This window comes from Rutilus rutilus (genome assembly GCF_951802725.1).
Source record: "Rutilus rutilus genome assembly, chromosome: 10".
NCBI lineage: Eukaryota > Metazoa > Chordata > Actinopteri > Cypriniformes > Leuciscidae > Rutilus > Rutilus rutilus.
Window position 1 is genome coordinate 23,637,074 of NC_140215.1, and position 16,030 is coordinate 23,653,103.

General features: G+C 41.1%; 2 protein-coding genes across 2 annotated transcripts in view; both read left to right on the plus strand.

Moving 5' to 3' along the window:
- Positions 1 to 9,684, plus strand: part of bmpr2b (bone morphogenetic protein receptor, type II b (serine/threonine kinase)) — a 79,296-nt gene extending 69,612 nt beyond the window's left edge. Inside the window, exons 10-13 of the mRNA XM_084420707.1 lie at positions 695 to 831; positions 2,592 to 2,764; positions 3,518 to 4,842; positions 6,462 to 9,684. Coding sequence (XP_084276833.1) covers positions 695 to 831; positions 2,592 to 2,764; positions 3,518 to 4,842; positions 6,462 to 6,754 — 1,928 coding nt within the window. The 3' untranslated portion in view covers positions 6,755 to 9,684. The remainder of the gene's footprint in view (positions 1 to 694; positions 832 to 2,591; positions 2,765 to 3,517; positions 4,843 to 6,461) is intronic.
- A 493-nt stretch (positions 9,685 to 10,177) lies between these two features.
- The window catches only part of fam117bb (family with sequence similarity 117 member Bb), a 46,131-nt gene continuing 40,278 nt past the window's right edge, over positions 10,178 to 16,030 (plus strand). The window contains exon 1 of the mRNA XM_084420549.1: positions 10,178 to 11,245. Coding sequence (XP_084276675.1) covers positions 10,549 to 11,245 — 697 coding nt within the window. The 5' untranslated portion in view covers positions 10,178 to 10,548. The remainder of the gene's footprint in view (positions 11,246 to 16,030) is intronic.

The window sequence follows — 16,030 nt, forward strand, 5'->3', positions numbered from 1 at the left end:
ATAGTATACTGCTGGCTAAGCAGAGCTAACTGTAGCATGTAACTTAAGATAGTTAAAGTGTCTTATCGTGTCTCCATGTTATAAGAAGGATGAAGTGAAGTGAAGTGAAGTGAAGTGAAGTGCCTCCATCCTATTATTACTATCGTAATATATAACGTTTGTAGCACAATGATTGCAGTCCTCACAAAGAGAGTTCTGGATTATTATGCATAATGCTCACAGCTGGAAGTCCGACTGTAATTGTCTTTATGTTTTTTATTGAAAGAGAATTTGCTTCAACAGCAGTGCTTTGAAGATTGTAGCTGCGGTACTTTAGGGTTTGGGATGAATTTCGATGTAACTTCCCCTAAGAGAGTGTAACAGCATGCTAAAATCCTCGCAGAGAAGTTGTTTCTTAGTTCACTCGCTATAAAAAAATATGGACTGTAGTAATCAACTGGTTGGTGGACATCATGTTGACTATCTTCACTCATTTTGAGCCTCACCACACCACCATTTACATCTTTAACCACTAGGCTACACCATTAGGATGTAACAAAGCCTCTGTTGTATCCTGCTCATGTTAATGGATTATGAGTGTGCCACATCTCATAAGAGTTTTTTTTTTTTTTGTAATTCTAGTGAGTGTAAGCATGTGGAGGTTCTGTTAGACTAACAAGTGGACTTTTCTTTTTGTTTGTTTGATGTTTTGAAGGGGAGGCAGTGCCAGAATACCAGATGGCCTTCCAGGCCGAGGCGGGGAACCACCCTTCCTTTGAGGACATGCAGGTGCTGGTGTCCAGAGAGAAACAGAGGCCGAAGTTCCCAGAAGCCTGGAAGGAGAACAGCCTGGTGAGCCACTGAGACAATCTCATTCTGTTCTTGTCACAGGAAGTGGTCAGATTATTGCTACAACTTCAGCTGAGGATCTTTCCCAGCCCTATATCCACTTCAGTTGACTCAGTTCCTGAAATATGTCTTGTTGAACGTTATTCAAATCAAATGAAAGTGGAAAGCGTGAAGCACCATGAAAACACCATGAAGTCCAAGCCAATTATTGCTGGTTGCTGCTGGTCCATGCTGTTCACCATTACAGTTTGGATGGTTAACAATCATTGGCTGAATTAATCTTTTTGGTGAAGCTGGTCATCCAAGGAAGTTTACTGGTTAAAGGGATAGGTCACCCAATAATGAAAATTCTGTCATCATTTACTCACCCTCAAGTTGTTCCAAATCTATATGAATTTCTCTCTTTTGCTGAACACAAAAGAAGATATTTTGAAGAATATCGGTAACCAAACAGTTGATGGACCCTATTGACTTCTATAGTATTTTTTTCTTCCATACTATGCAAGTTAAAGGTGGCCATCAACTGTTTAGTTACCCACATTCTTAGTAGTATTATACAGTATTTTCATTTTTGTGTGAACTAAGGCTTAAGCTAGTGATCTATCCTGTTAGAGACACCAGCCCATCAGCAACAAAGACAACATTAGCACACAATGCAATGCTGATCTTTCAGCAGCATGTTTACAACAGAATCTAAAATGATCTATAAACTACTGCTGTGACAACAAATGAATGCCACTTTTCTTATGCTTACTTTTAAATTAATGATGCACTGAAAGTTTTTTTTTTTTTTTTTTTTTTTTTACTTAAACACTGAAACTGAACATTAAAGGTATAGCGGAGGATTTTCCTGAATTTTAGAAAAGAACCGCCCTCTCCACTTTTTGAAAAAATGCACATGCGCAACACTCTACCTGCTCCCGAGAGGGAACGCCTATTAAACGTGTGCACGAGCCTAGTTCTCCTCGTGCACGCTCTGTTTACAAGTTGCTGTTGGCATGGCTCATACAAGCCTACTTTCCTTTACCTGTCGAGTAGAAACTTCGCGACTGAGGCATCAGTGGGAAGCCCAACCTGTGCTTTTAGCGCACGCCAGCGTGTGAAATATTCTCCCAAAAACACTCTGATCTTGTTTCTTTCTTCAGAGGCCTTTCTCTTCTTGTCATACAATTCGTAGACACTTTTTCTCTTGCGACCCTCAGACATTTTGAAAAAACCCGGTGAGAACGGGCGAGCTTCAATGAATGGCTGAAACCGTAGCTCACCACACATATACACCTGAAAGTGCGCATGCGCAGAAAGCGAAAACTACCTAGGGACGAGCACGTACGACGGCCTTACGTAAACATATCACCAGAATGATTGACAACTAGGAGGACCAATAGTCTTGATGATCCACCCGGAAAAAGAAAATCCTCTGCAATACCTTTAAGTTTCAGTAAATAGATTTGGGTAACTGGGTAATTGAACCCTTTGTGCTGTTCAGGGTGTCATGATGACAGGTGATACATTTACCTGTTGTAGCTTATCCAGCTTGTGTGCATGAAATAGACCCTGACAGTCAAAACGCGTCCTCTGAGAAGTGCTGTTTTGGTGAACGATTTCATCCCTCGAAAACCATTTCTGCCCATAGACTTACATTACAGGCCGTAACTAGTGACCAGAATATACAGACTTGGGCCAGTAAGCAAACAATATAGCAAAGGCATAGAACTAGCATACTTCCAGTAAGTCATCCACTCATTGACTCTCTTCTTTCCCAGGCTGTGCGCTCTCTAAAGGAGACTATGGAGGATTGCTGGGATCAGGACGCAGAGGCACGCCTGACAGCCCAGTGTGCAGAGGAGCGAATGGCAGAACTGCTCCTGATCTGGGAAAGGAACAAACCTGTCAGTCCCACCATCAATCCCATGAGCACAGCGCTGCAGAACGAGAGGTCTGACCACATCTTGCACAATCTCACAAGGAGACTGCCTTGTGTTTATTACACGCATAACATATTTCACTGAATTAGGTGTCCTGAAATGTCATAATATTTTTTTTGTATCAGAATCTTTAAGCTAATCTATTTGTAAGGTAGGGCTGCATGATTCATCTAAATAAAACGTACAAAATGGCTTAGTTCTTCGAGCAGCTCATGATCTGGTGTTTTCAGTGTCTCAGAGAGGCTCAGTTTGTTGTAAATAAACTCATTTGTGCATGTGCTTTGAGCTTGGGTTGCTTATAATGTGCATTTGGGAACGCAACATGCACCAACTATTTTCCCAAACTTGTGGTAAGAAGCGGTTATAAACCGGCTGTTAAGAAAAAAGCAGCTTTAAGGACGGTTTTCCCACCAAAATAAAAACTCCAAGGTTTAACGTTTGAAAACAAAGTAGTTATAAATATTAGTACTGTAATTTTACAGTTGTACTGTGTAAGGTATAATGTAAGATCTAAAAATATGTATCAAAATATATAATATATACAAATATGTAGTATACATTTGTAATAAGTGGGATAATGTACATGTACAAGTCATTATATAAAAACAAAAAAACTTTTCGGGGTCATTTTCGACAGGGTTCGTATCGCCCTGTTGGGTTTTATTTTGCAATAATGACCTGCACGTTATCCCGTACTTGCAGCACCTTTAAGTTAATGAACCATCTGTTCTCCTTTTTGATTGGTTCTCTCTTTGTTTTTGTAGGAATCTCACCCACAGTCGCAGGGCTCCCAAAATGGGCTCTTATCCAGATTACTCTTCATCCTCTTACATCGAGGATCATGAGGGCATGGTGAAGAACCTCCCAGGTGACGTCTCCACGTCTGGCACTTCCTCTGTGGGCGGCATGGCCGTGAGCGGCATTAGCAGTGGCGTGACAGCGACGGGAGAGAAGAACAGAAACTCCATCAACTATGAGAGACAGCAGGCTCAGGCACAAGCTCGGCTGCCCAGCCCTGAGACCAGCGGCACGAGCCTGTCCACCACGACCACTACGACGGGCCTCACGCCAACCACCATTATGACCACCATCTCTGAATCAGGCCACTCGGAGGAAGCAGGAGCTGGAGGAATTGTACCAGTGTGCCTGCAGCTCACAGAGGAAGACTTGGAGACTACCAAACTGGACCCCAAAGAGGTGGACAAGAACCTGAAAGAAAGCTCTGATGAGAACCTGATGGAGCATTCGCAGAAGCAGTTCAGCGCTCCCGACCCGCTCAGCTCGGGCAGCTCCAGCCTCTTGTACCCGCTGATCAAACTCGCCGTAGAAGTGACCGGAGGGTCCGGGGCCAGTGGTCAGGCTGATTTCGGCGTGGCCAGCAGTGGAATGGGCGACGCTCCTGCAGCCATGTTCCCACTCCCCAAACAGCAGAATCTCCCCAAGCGGCCCACCAGCCTACCCCTCAACACCAAAAATCCTGGCAGGGAGTCCTCTTCGTCACGATTGAAGTTCGGCAAGCACAAGTCCAACCTGAAGCAGGTGGAGACGGGCGTAGCCAAGATGAACGCTGTGGTGGTGGCCGCCGAGCCACACTTGGTCACCGTCACTAACAATGGTCCCAGTGTCCGTAGCGGTGTCGGAGTGGTCGCTGTTAACGGATATGGTGGGTGCAACGGCGCCGGTTCCTCTGATGCGTTTGGAAACACAAACCCAGCAGGGCCACAGGGTGAGGGTGTTGCCCCTCTGCTCCAGAGCCAGCTGAGTGGAGAAGACAGTCGTCTCAACATCAACATCAACTCCAGCCCCGACGAACACGAGCCACTGCTGAGGAGAGAGCAGCCGTCCGCGCGTGATCATTCCAGCCGCACCAACTCAAATAACAACAACAGCAACATCCACACGACTCATGCCTCTGCCACGGTTCGTACGTTAGCTCCTGCAGATGCCCAGATGGAGACTTTAACCTGCTCTCTTGGGGCACTAGACGGAAGGGCTGATGGGGTTCCACTGAGGCAGCCTAAACCCAGGAGACCTGAGCGGCCGAACTCATTGGACCTGTCAGCCACTTCCCAGGATTCATCTCCCTTAGGTAAGACCTATTTTAGGTTGGCTTACCCTAGTTTTCTACCTAGACATAGGTTTTCTATGTGTGTGTGTGAGTATGTTCAGCAAGTATGCATGTAATTGATCAGAAGTGACAGTCGAGACATTTCTAATGTTACAAAAGTTTTCTATTTCAAATAAATGCTGTTCGTTTAAACTTTCTATTCATAAAAAAATCCTGAAATTTTTTTTTGGTTTGTTGTTGGAGTCTCCTATTCAACAAGGCTGCATTTATTTGAGCAAACATACAGTAAAAATATTAATATTATGAAACATCATTACAATTTCCAATTTAATATATTTTCAAATGTAACTTATTCCTGTGATGGCAAAGCTGAATTTTCAGCATCATTACTCCAGTCTTCAGTGTCACATGATCCTTCAGAAATCATTCTAATATGGTGATTTGCTGCTCAAGAAGCATTTCTTATTATTGGTAATATTGTAAACAATTGAGTAGAAAGTACAAAAGAACAGCCTTTATTGAACAGTGTATTGTACAGTACATCATTTACATGCATTCATTTAGCAGTTTTTTCTCCTTAATTTTAAAAACTGCATTAACTTTTTTCCAGTAGGCCTACATCGTTTTGCTTGGCCCATTAAAAAGGGCATACATTTCCTAATAGTGTCCTTGTGATCCTTTCTAAATAAACGTTTTAATGTCTTTCAAAAAGAAAAACAGTCTTACTGACCCCAAACTTTGGAACGGTAGTATATGTTCCCACCTCAGTGGCGCTCTATGCGTTCATGTAATCCTGTAGTTCATTAGATTAAAGCAAATTTTCCTTATCTTATCAAGGGATAAAAACTGTTATATTGGGGAAAGCTGTATTTCCAGTGCAGTCTTAAATAAATCACCATTGGTATGTTTGAATCAGTTGACCATTGTTGTTATGAGTTTGGAGACAGGCTCATAACACTGTTTCAGTGTGCGTGTCAGCCTGACTAAAAACAATAACCACCCAAAAGAAGACGCCAGGCTGTTTTCCCATCTGAGGTCACTATATCCTGCATTGCCCAGATAATTAAGAGCACATCTCCTCATAAGCCAAACGTTTTGTAGAAAACGGGATGAGTGGCTAATCGTTATCTATGTTCCGCTCTCCTGCTCTTTGTGATGGAGTGTTTAGATGTGGAGAAGGAAGGAAATTCCTCTGGATTGATAAGAATCCAGAAAACGTTCGGCCTCAGTTGGCAGCGGCGATAAAGAGCGACGCTAACGGACAGATGTGAATGTGATGACGTGTCTGTAACTGTTAACTGGAACCCCTGGATCAGAAGCTAAACAGGAAGACGAAAAAAAACAAGCAGTCGTGCTGCTCACGTGTTTACATTCCGCATGCGGACTCGAACAGAGACGTGAACCGCTCGAACCCGATGATTCAGACTCGAGCGCGCACTGAGAGAGTCAGTGTGGGAAAGGTCAACCACAAATTTGAGTGTGCTGAAATACTACTCTCTGGTGCTTCACTGGGCGGGATGTTTGGAGCAGTTCTGCTGGTATTCCCAGTCGGCAGATTGCAAAACATACAGCTGTTTTTTATTGTCGTGTAAGACTGTAATCAAGGATGTTTGTTAAAATCCTACTCTTTTCTCTTTTAGATGAGATCGTGTCACAAGAGGGAAAAGCCGGATCGGCCGAGAAGATAAAGAAGCGTGTGAAGACACCTTATTCTTTGAAAAGGTGGCGCCCTTCCACTTGGGTCGTCTCTACAGAAACGCTGGATGGAGAGGTGAACAACAACGGGCACAGCCAGCAGACGGGGATGGCGGTGTCTGGAGGCGGCCACCCAAGTTCTGGCCAATCAAAATCCAGCATCGCTGTGTTCCTGGTCAGCGGCGGAACCGCGACCGCCACTCTAACCTCCGACCCGCCAGATATGACCTGCCTGTGAACTCTCATCTCCGCTTTTCCTCTGAGGACGAGCCCAGATCAGACCAGGAGGGGTTTGTGTATGCTATTGTGCTCCAAGAACTGATCCAGCTGATGACGAAAGGAAATATGAAAATACATTTTTTTGGAAAGCAGACTCTTGACGGGACGTAATTTGGCAAGCACTTAACGTTGTTGAACTTCTCCAACTTGTTTTGAAGAAATCGCTTTAAACCGAACCCAGCTATGCAGCAACATTGGCATAAAATGCTTCCATATGTTTTTGTCGTTTCATTTTCAATCAAGTACGATTGTTTTACAGTTGTTCTTTCATTTGTTGCACTTTTTTGTAAGTAATCTTAATCACGGATCCTCCGACCAGACCGGTCTTAAAACGGAAAAAACGCAAACGACAATTTCTTGATTTAACAATCATGGTAGATTGGACGAAATTAAAATCATGTCCATTTCAAAAAAGGCAGTGGTCTTTAAGACTGGGTTGACTGCATCTTTAATAACTTTTAACCCACAGTACATTCATATGTTTTGTATTTGTTGTACGTATCTATGTACTCAGTTTTGTATCATATTTTGAAATGTGCAATAGACTTTAGCTTTGAGGTGCTCCATAAGACAATTTAATTTTGCTATGTGTTTTGCCGCATTTGTTTCTTTCTTGTCTTTAGTTTAGTATTTCGAAAGCGCTGCACTTAGCAGTGTCAATCCTGTGTCCATTCGGCCACCCCGACTGCGTTCGAGAAACATCGTAAAAATGACAATCCCGCACCTTTTCGCCAATCCCATCATTCTCGAAAAGGGAAGTAAACAGAAAATATCGGGGTGTTTGCTTCAAGCAATGGATGACTTCTCACAAGCTTCAAGGAGGACAGTAGTTATTTTTTTTCTGTTACACTACAAGTCAGGCATCAACCTGGACTTTCTGCTGGAAATCATGCTCTCTGAAAACACTGAATAATCAAGTCCCTCTCTGCACACGCTCAGTGCAGTTTTACCTCTGTGAGAGTGTATGTAAATGTGTATGTATGGGTCTATTTCTGCTTAGCGGAGCTCCTCAAATCACTGCTAACAAGGCATCGGTCAAATGAGACTTTCCACTTCCCATTGCTGCCAGGACAGTGGACGTGGCTCTATGTGCTTCAGAAAGCAAACACAACACATACATACGCCATGAACAAAATATATACAGCATGTACAGACTGAAGCTCCCAGCTAGCTACTTTAGTTCGGTTTTAGCTTCTGTTAAAGATAAGCTCAAGTGACATTTATAGTGTAAAATAAGAAATCATGATTTTATCCTTTTTTTTCTTTTTCTTTTTTTAAGTGTTTAATTTATGTAGTACCCACGCTCTGGGTTTATTATTCTCATGAAGTTGAATCAGTAAGTTGTTTATAATCATGTAAAGTTATCTTATTTGAATGATACTTTCAATCAAATACATTGGAAACATTTCTTTTTCCTTCTTTTACCCTTCTTTTTCAAGTCAGTCGTGTACAATCGAGGAGATATCGACACTTTCAGAACGGTCAAGTTTAAGTGTCGCATCCTAATTTTGAAATCATCTACACTTCGAGAGTTAACAGCCATGACATGGGCCTCATATTTTTGTCCTTTTTCGAAAAACTATGGACACGATCCATTTAAATAATTGCATAGTGATGAGGAAAATTCCCTCAAATAGCAAGGCCCTGCTTCCCAAGAAATGAAGATAGTAAGAGAGCGCTTACCGTGCTGTGAGCATTTTCTATAATGAATGTGAGGATTAACCATGATTTGGCACAAGCCCGCATTATCTTTGGACTTTGACCACTTCAGAGTGGGGAATTTTCAAAAAGTCATCTGATTTTTTTTCCCCTCCACTGGCTTTTTCTGTCTGTAAATAAGGCTATACAGTGGAGTTTCAATTCTAACAACAGTGCTTCAGTCTGACTTTTGTATATGTTTGTAATATAGTCTAACCTCTGAAGTGTAAATACACAGTGCATTTGTATGCACATATATAGACTCTTCATCTGTTGCTTTGGGACCAAGAACAACGCTAAATCACTGTGAGATTTATCTGAAGATGAACACAGTAACGTCAGACTGTTCTCAGTTAGATACGTCAGTGTGGAGTCGAACAGAAGATCACGACCTGAAATGAGGATGACTTGCATAATAAACGTCAAATCAAACCTCCAATGCTAATTTGAATAAAATGAGCAAACATTTAGGATTTTAGACCAAAGTGTTGTGGCTAAAACATGCAGTCGTGCTGAGCCGAGTCATTTGAAGTGTAGTTTGTTCTGGAGGACTGTCCATCTGCTACTTGTTAATAATGCAAGATGTTTACACCAGAGCCATTGTCCAGTTTTACAGCATGCTGATGAATAACGAATCATTTACAGACAATACTCTACAAAACATGCAGAAACCCTACATGCCTTGTTTATATTGGAAGCAGGCCTTGAGAAGTCCGAATTTTTGTTAATTCAGTCCGGTTGCAGGATGGTTTTAACCAAACAAAGTCGAACTCTTTAAAGTCTAAATGAATCAGTTACTGAATCCTACAGCGATTGGAACTCATTAAACTCATGAAAATGGTTAACAATGTGTCCCCATAAAACACAAACTTGGAGTATCAACTGTATATTGGGTGTGTGTATGAGTGAATGAATGAAGGGTCTGTTGACAAGCTGCTGTTTTGTTTTTTACTTTTGCGTTCATTATTGAAGCTAAAGTTTTCATTTGGCCCCTGCATAGACGGATGTTAAAAAAAAAGCCACTGACATGTTTTCTGTTACAGCTTGTAAAGTAAGCACTTTGAGAAAAAGAACAAACGATAACTCGTGCTTTTAGTCTATTCAGAAGATGTTTTAAAATGCCATTTAGAAAATAAAGCTTGCTGTACAACCCTGCGTTACTCAGTTGATTAAAGATTATATTAATGAAAACCTGTACATGACGTTTACTTGTTATTTGTTTCCACTTACCTGGTAGAAAATGTAACATTTCTGGGATCATTATTTTGAAAACCACACTGAAGTTTTTTAATTTTATTAAGTGGCCACATGAGGGTGGTAAAGGCAACTACAGAATCATGCCCAAAAGCATGTCCTCCTCACACAACAGTTTCCATTCAGTTAACAGTGCAAAGCATTCAGATTAGCCTAAAGGTTTACTTTGCTGTGTTGCACGCATGCAATGATCGTGTGTGTTTTAGATGACACACAAGTAGGCTTCATTTTAAGTAAGCACATGTGATTTACTACTCCGAAAGAAAGAAAATGCAGCCTTTTAAAAAACAAAACAACGACAATAGATTCAGAACAGTGAGTGAAAGCTGAATAAAAAATACAAACATAAAGTAACATAACTGATCATGTTTACGATCAAGCAATTGTGGGGTCACACATAAGGTGAAGAAATCCTGTAAAACTCCAGCATAAATCATCATTCTTTTATTTTTTTGCGAAATGGTACAAACTTTTCCTCAGAATACTAACTGCGTGTATTATAATGAAGTATACGGAATTAGAGAACCCACTTTCTAGCCAATCAGAAGTTGAGAGGGGAGAGCGAACAGCCAATCAGAGGCGAGGAGGCAGAGCGCTGGATCGAGTTGACGGTGCGTGGCTCTGATTCTCTCTCAGTTTTACTTGAGCTCGCGAAACGGCGCAGCTTCGCCAGTCAGGGAGCAGAAAGCAGACATCACATGGAGTGACAAGGGCACCAAAGAGCATTAGCCACCCCAGACAGCCGTAAACGTACGTTTCAAGTGTTCATGTTGAGATTTGTGTGATTCCCCAGCGAACATAATGTCTCAAAAAGTTCGCAAAAACGGATCTCCGACGTCTAACTGCAGCGGAGTGACCGCGGGAAGCCCGAGCGGATCCCCGGGGATCAGCGCCGCTGGAGTGAGTTCACTGGGTCGCCTGCTGCCCATGAAAGCCACGGTTCCCTTCCAGCTGAAAACGCAGACACAGCACCCTCTACAGACACGGACAGTCCTCTCCACCGGTAACGGTAAATGCCACAGCAGCGGATCCCACAGCCGGAGCCCCACGCGATCCCTTTCCTCCAGTGCCTCAAACGTTTCTGCAGCCACGTCCACTTCCTCTGCGACGTGTTCACAGTTCATCGCGGCCACGGCGATTTCCTCCGCTCCCTCCTCCTCATCCTCCTCCTCATCCTCTTCTTCTTCATCATCATCAAGAACTAGCCCCATTATCGCCGTGCACGCGTCAAACCCCAGAGCGTCCCACGCGCAGGTACCTGTGGCATCCTCGTCATCCTCCTACACAGGTGTGCACGTGAGCCCCCAGTGCTGCTCTCCCTCCCAGCAGAGCAACTGCAACTGGGACACTTCAGCCCTTACCTCTAATTTATCGTCCTCCCCGTCTTCCTCCTCCTCGTCGTTGTGGTCCTGCGGTCACAGGGCCAAACACCTCCAGACCCCTGAGCATGACAGGCTGTCTCCAGAGAGGCTCAGCCCCAGCTCACCTGTCTTCACAGGTAAATCTTCAATCCAGAAGAGCTATTGATTTTATATGAAGTCAGAGCTGATGGGCCATGTTTATTTCACATCACTGTGGTAACTTGTAAACATTAATAGTCCACGTGGTTTGTTGGTTATGCTTTCAGGAGACGCTTTAACGGTTTCACAGTAGAGCGGTTGACATGGTGATTCACTGTCATAATGTGCCATTCTCTCTAGCTGCGATATTACTCACACATTCAGTTAAACTCAGCATTCTGTGTCGTGTCCTATAGAGCAGGGGTTCCCATAGGCTAAATATTACTATATTTCTGCTGTGCCTGTAATGATGACAAACCTGCTTATTTTCCAACCTGTCAAATCGATTAATATAAGTTTGTTTATATAAGTGTGTGTGTATATGTATGTGTATGCATATATATATATATATATATATATATATATATACACACACACACACACACACACACACACACACACACACACACACACACACACGCATACATACATACATACATACACACACAGGCCTATTATATACACAAATTATATACACAACTTTTGTTAGATGCGATTAATCAATTTGACAGCGCTAATACTAGCACTAATAGGATATACAGGATATACTGTGTATATATATATATATATGTGTGTGTGTGTGTGTGTGTGTGTGTGTATATATATATATACGTGTATGTGTGTGTGTATATATATATATGTGTGTGTGTGTGTATATATATATATATATATATATGTATATATATGTATATATATGTATATGTATATATGTGTGTGTGTGTATATATATATATATATACACACACACATACATATATATATGTGTGTGTGTGTGTGTGTGTGTGTATGTATATATATATATATATATATATACAGTATATATATATACAGTATATATATATACAGTATATATATGTATGTATATGTGTATGTATGTATATATGTGTGTGGGTGTATAACATTTTCATTTAGTTAGATTATGACAATTAAATAAATAATTCATTTAATTATGTATTAAATTAATCTGTATTTTAATACACAATTAAATAAATACAAAATAATTAAACTCATCTTTCATAATACAATTTGTATTTACAAAAATAATCTGTATTTTAGTACATAAAAATTAAATCAAAACTTAATTCATCTTCCGTCATTTATTTAATTTTATGTAATAAAATAATCAATACTATAATAATCAATAAAATAAGTCAACAAAACCTGTTTTTTTATGATGAACTAAAAGTTTAGTTTTGTTAATAAAATATATTAATGGCGTCGGTGATGCACCTTTAAATGGATGAGTTGGTAAATGAAGGCAAAGGAGCCAATAAGTGTCAAGCATTCACAAAGCATCCCAGGATGCACCTCTTGAAGCTGGTAGAATCAAGGTAAATAGTGACTTCCTTGAATAAGCTGAAATACAAGAGTTTTGGTGAGATTTGTTTCCCACACATTAGTGTTCCATGATTGCATAGTTTTAATGACTTTATTATTCTAAAATGATGGCCTGCTGCTCCAGAGGCTTTCCTCTGTTGCTGACTGGTAAGAATGCAAATGTTTGGTGGCCAGTCGCTGGTTTGGCCCTTTGAATCTCAAAGGTTTATTTTGTGATTGGATTGCCAGCGAGTGTTGCGCCGTGTCTCGGTTACTGTAACTGTTTGAACTGGCATTGTGACCGGTACCATAATTTTTTCAGAAAATGGAATTTCCTCAAAAAGGAGATTTAAGAGAACGCATCTACATCATTTTCAGCTTTTTACTTAACTTGAATTGAGTTATCACACCATATCTGCTGCCGTTTTTGACAAGAAGAGGTTATCTGCCTTAAAGACTCAAAGAGAGAAAGGTACAGTGGTGGTTGTTGGGTAGGGAGTGTCATCCTTTGTGTTTTGGCCCAGACCCAGGCTTCATTGTTTTAGTAAATTACCCATGATTCTCTTGGAACCTCCTCAAACAGACTCTGAGGTCATGTGTATGTCTTAGTTATGTTTCTGTGTCAGTGTTGTTGTTTTTTAGTCCAATAATGGCATGATATGTCTGAACAAGAGGAAACTTGATCTTGGGTCCTCATTTCACTTCGGGTCAGCGATTCATATGCCTGTTGGAATGCCCTTGTGATTACTGTTTTTAGTCTCCTGAGCCATGCCTCCCCTTTTCACTGTATCCCACTAAAAACACTCCGCTCTGGTATGTCCAGTAATTTTCCAGATCACCAGACTTGCCTAAGATCACATGAAAAGCCGTAGCACACGAGAGGAACATAACAGGATGGAGAAAATTGGGAAAAGGCAAGTCACCTTTATTTATATAGCGCTTTACACAATACAGATTGTTTCGAAGCAGCTTTACAGTGATAACAGGAAAATGTTCAGCTGTTGTTCATCTGAAGTCAGTTCAGTGTTGATTCAGTTCCATTGTAAAGATGATCAATTATTCAATTAGTTCATTTCATCTATAAAGCAGTTCTGCAAAAAAGGACGTCATCGTCCAGCTCAGTTCAGTTCTCATACAACAGCGTCAGTGCAATCAGATCAATAATATTGTTGAATATTAAGTGTCCCCAACTAAGCAAGCCAGAGGCGACAGCGGCAAGGAACCCGAACTCCATCGGGGACAGAATGGAGAAAAAAAACCTTGGGAGAAACCAGGCTCAGTCAGGGAGCCAGTTCTCTTCTGGCCAACGAACGAACACGGTGTGGCTGCATCATAGTCAGAGAGATCATGTTGTCATGTGCAAAATTAGGCCCTTTTTAAACTGACTAGTCAGGTTTGACCGAACGACCCGTCCAATTAATCAGACTAAGGCTGCTTTCACACGAGAGCGATTGTTCCTATGATTTGATTTTGGCTAATACCAGTAGACAATAAGGATTTTCAGTTAATGAAGATTATCCATAAATGTCTGATATTTAAATTCTACATTTTTATCTGAATAAACTTAAAATAAAACAAAAAAAGCAAGTGTTTAAATGCTGTGTGTGATTTTAGGCATCACAACATTATACTGTAGGCCTACATTATGAAAAATCAGTACTATTAATTTAGAAATTTGCTGAAGATTAGGCTACATTTAGCACTGTTATTCAACAATTGTTGACCCACACTCATGTCATTCCAAATCCATAAGACTTTCATTCATCTTTGAAACACAAAAGAGATTTCTGTCCCTTCATGGCAAGGCCATTCCACCAAAACTTGCTTCAAAAAGTTCATCAAGACATAGCAAAAGAGCTTGACACCCAACCATTAACGTTTGTTCTCATGCATGATTTCTTGTACAATGTTCTAATGAACAGAGTTTTGGGTGAATAGACATGGAGGGAGGGATAGATATATCTCAGGTTCTCTCAACTCTTTCCCCACCAGCAAAAAAAAAACAGCCTACGCCAGCATTTCTGGTAATTTTCACAAACGTTTCATGGCTCCCAGAATATTTTGTTGTATGAATAGCCTATCTGAACATGCAATATATCAAAAGAAAGACCAGACCCTCTGCTTTAAAAAAAAAAAAAAATCTATTTTGTTCTAGCTTCCTGCATTGTTTTGACTACACTTAAGGGGAACTGAAACGAAATGGGAAGTAAAGGTGATTATAACAGATGTGTTATCATCATTGTTATTTGTGGTAGCAAATGTGGTAGTTTTATTTGACACTTAAAACTGCTGAGGTAGTTACAAGGGGGGAAAACAGTGATGTTAGTTTGTTGTTTTGTTACTAGGGCGCAGCCATCTTGAGCTTCAACGGTCCGTGACGTCACTGGAATGATAGGCTACCTTGACAGCTCCAGCAAAATGGCATCTCAAGAGCATAACAGATCGAGAGGGGGGTCTTATTGCATTGCAAAAATTCCAAAATTGTGATCTGTCCAAAACGAATATAACACCTCCGATGCCATCAAGGACCGAATAACCTGTTTGCAAAATGACTGGCATAAATGTGACCACGGCGGGTCCTGTAAACAAGTTCCACTCTCCTCTTAGTTGTTATCGTGATGTTCACCTTCACCGCAGATCACCTTGCTAAATGAATCCGACATCGAGGATGCTATCCAATATAAGCGATATCCATCTACGACACGCGCAAGATACTTGTTAGTGTGATTTCAGCCGCTTTCAAACTGTTTATGAGATACGCCTAAACGCAATGTACAGCCAGCTGTCACAGCACGTGCACTAAACTATAGGCTATTCTCTTTATCGTCTTATTGCATTTAAAGTGTCAAAAACTCAAGGTTCTACGTGTATTGTTATAGCGGTCTATATAAGATTCAGTTTACGTTTCATTCATACAGTGAAGAATATGCAGTTTTATTATTTAATTTGATGATTAAATTTCTTACTTAAATGCTGTTTTTAGTGTTAACTTGTACAGTTAAAAAATGTGTACAGTCAAAATCAGTCAGTTCAGTCAGAGTAGCAGTAGAGTAGCCTGACATAACGTTAGTAGCCTACAGTGGTACCATGCCAGTGACGTCATCGAACACGGCTGCGCTCTGATAACAACAAATGTACAAATTCTCGCACCCCCCTAGCGCCTTTTGAGCGGAAAAACCACGCTAGCAACTTTGGGCCGGCGGGCGTCAAGAAGTATCGCATGATATCAGGTCTCGTGATGTAACGAATTGCTTTACGGCACTGCACACATACAGTATTAGGGCTGTCAACGAATATTCTAATTTCTAGTTTTAAAAAACACAATTTCGAATGTGAAAATTAATATTCGAATGTGGAAAAACGCCCGCGGTAGCAGAGGCGCGGCTGTCTGCTTTGCAAGTGGGGAC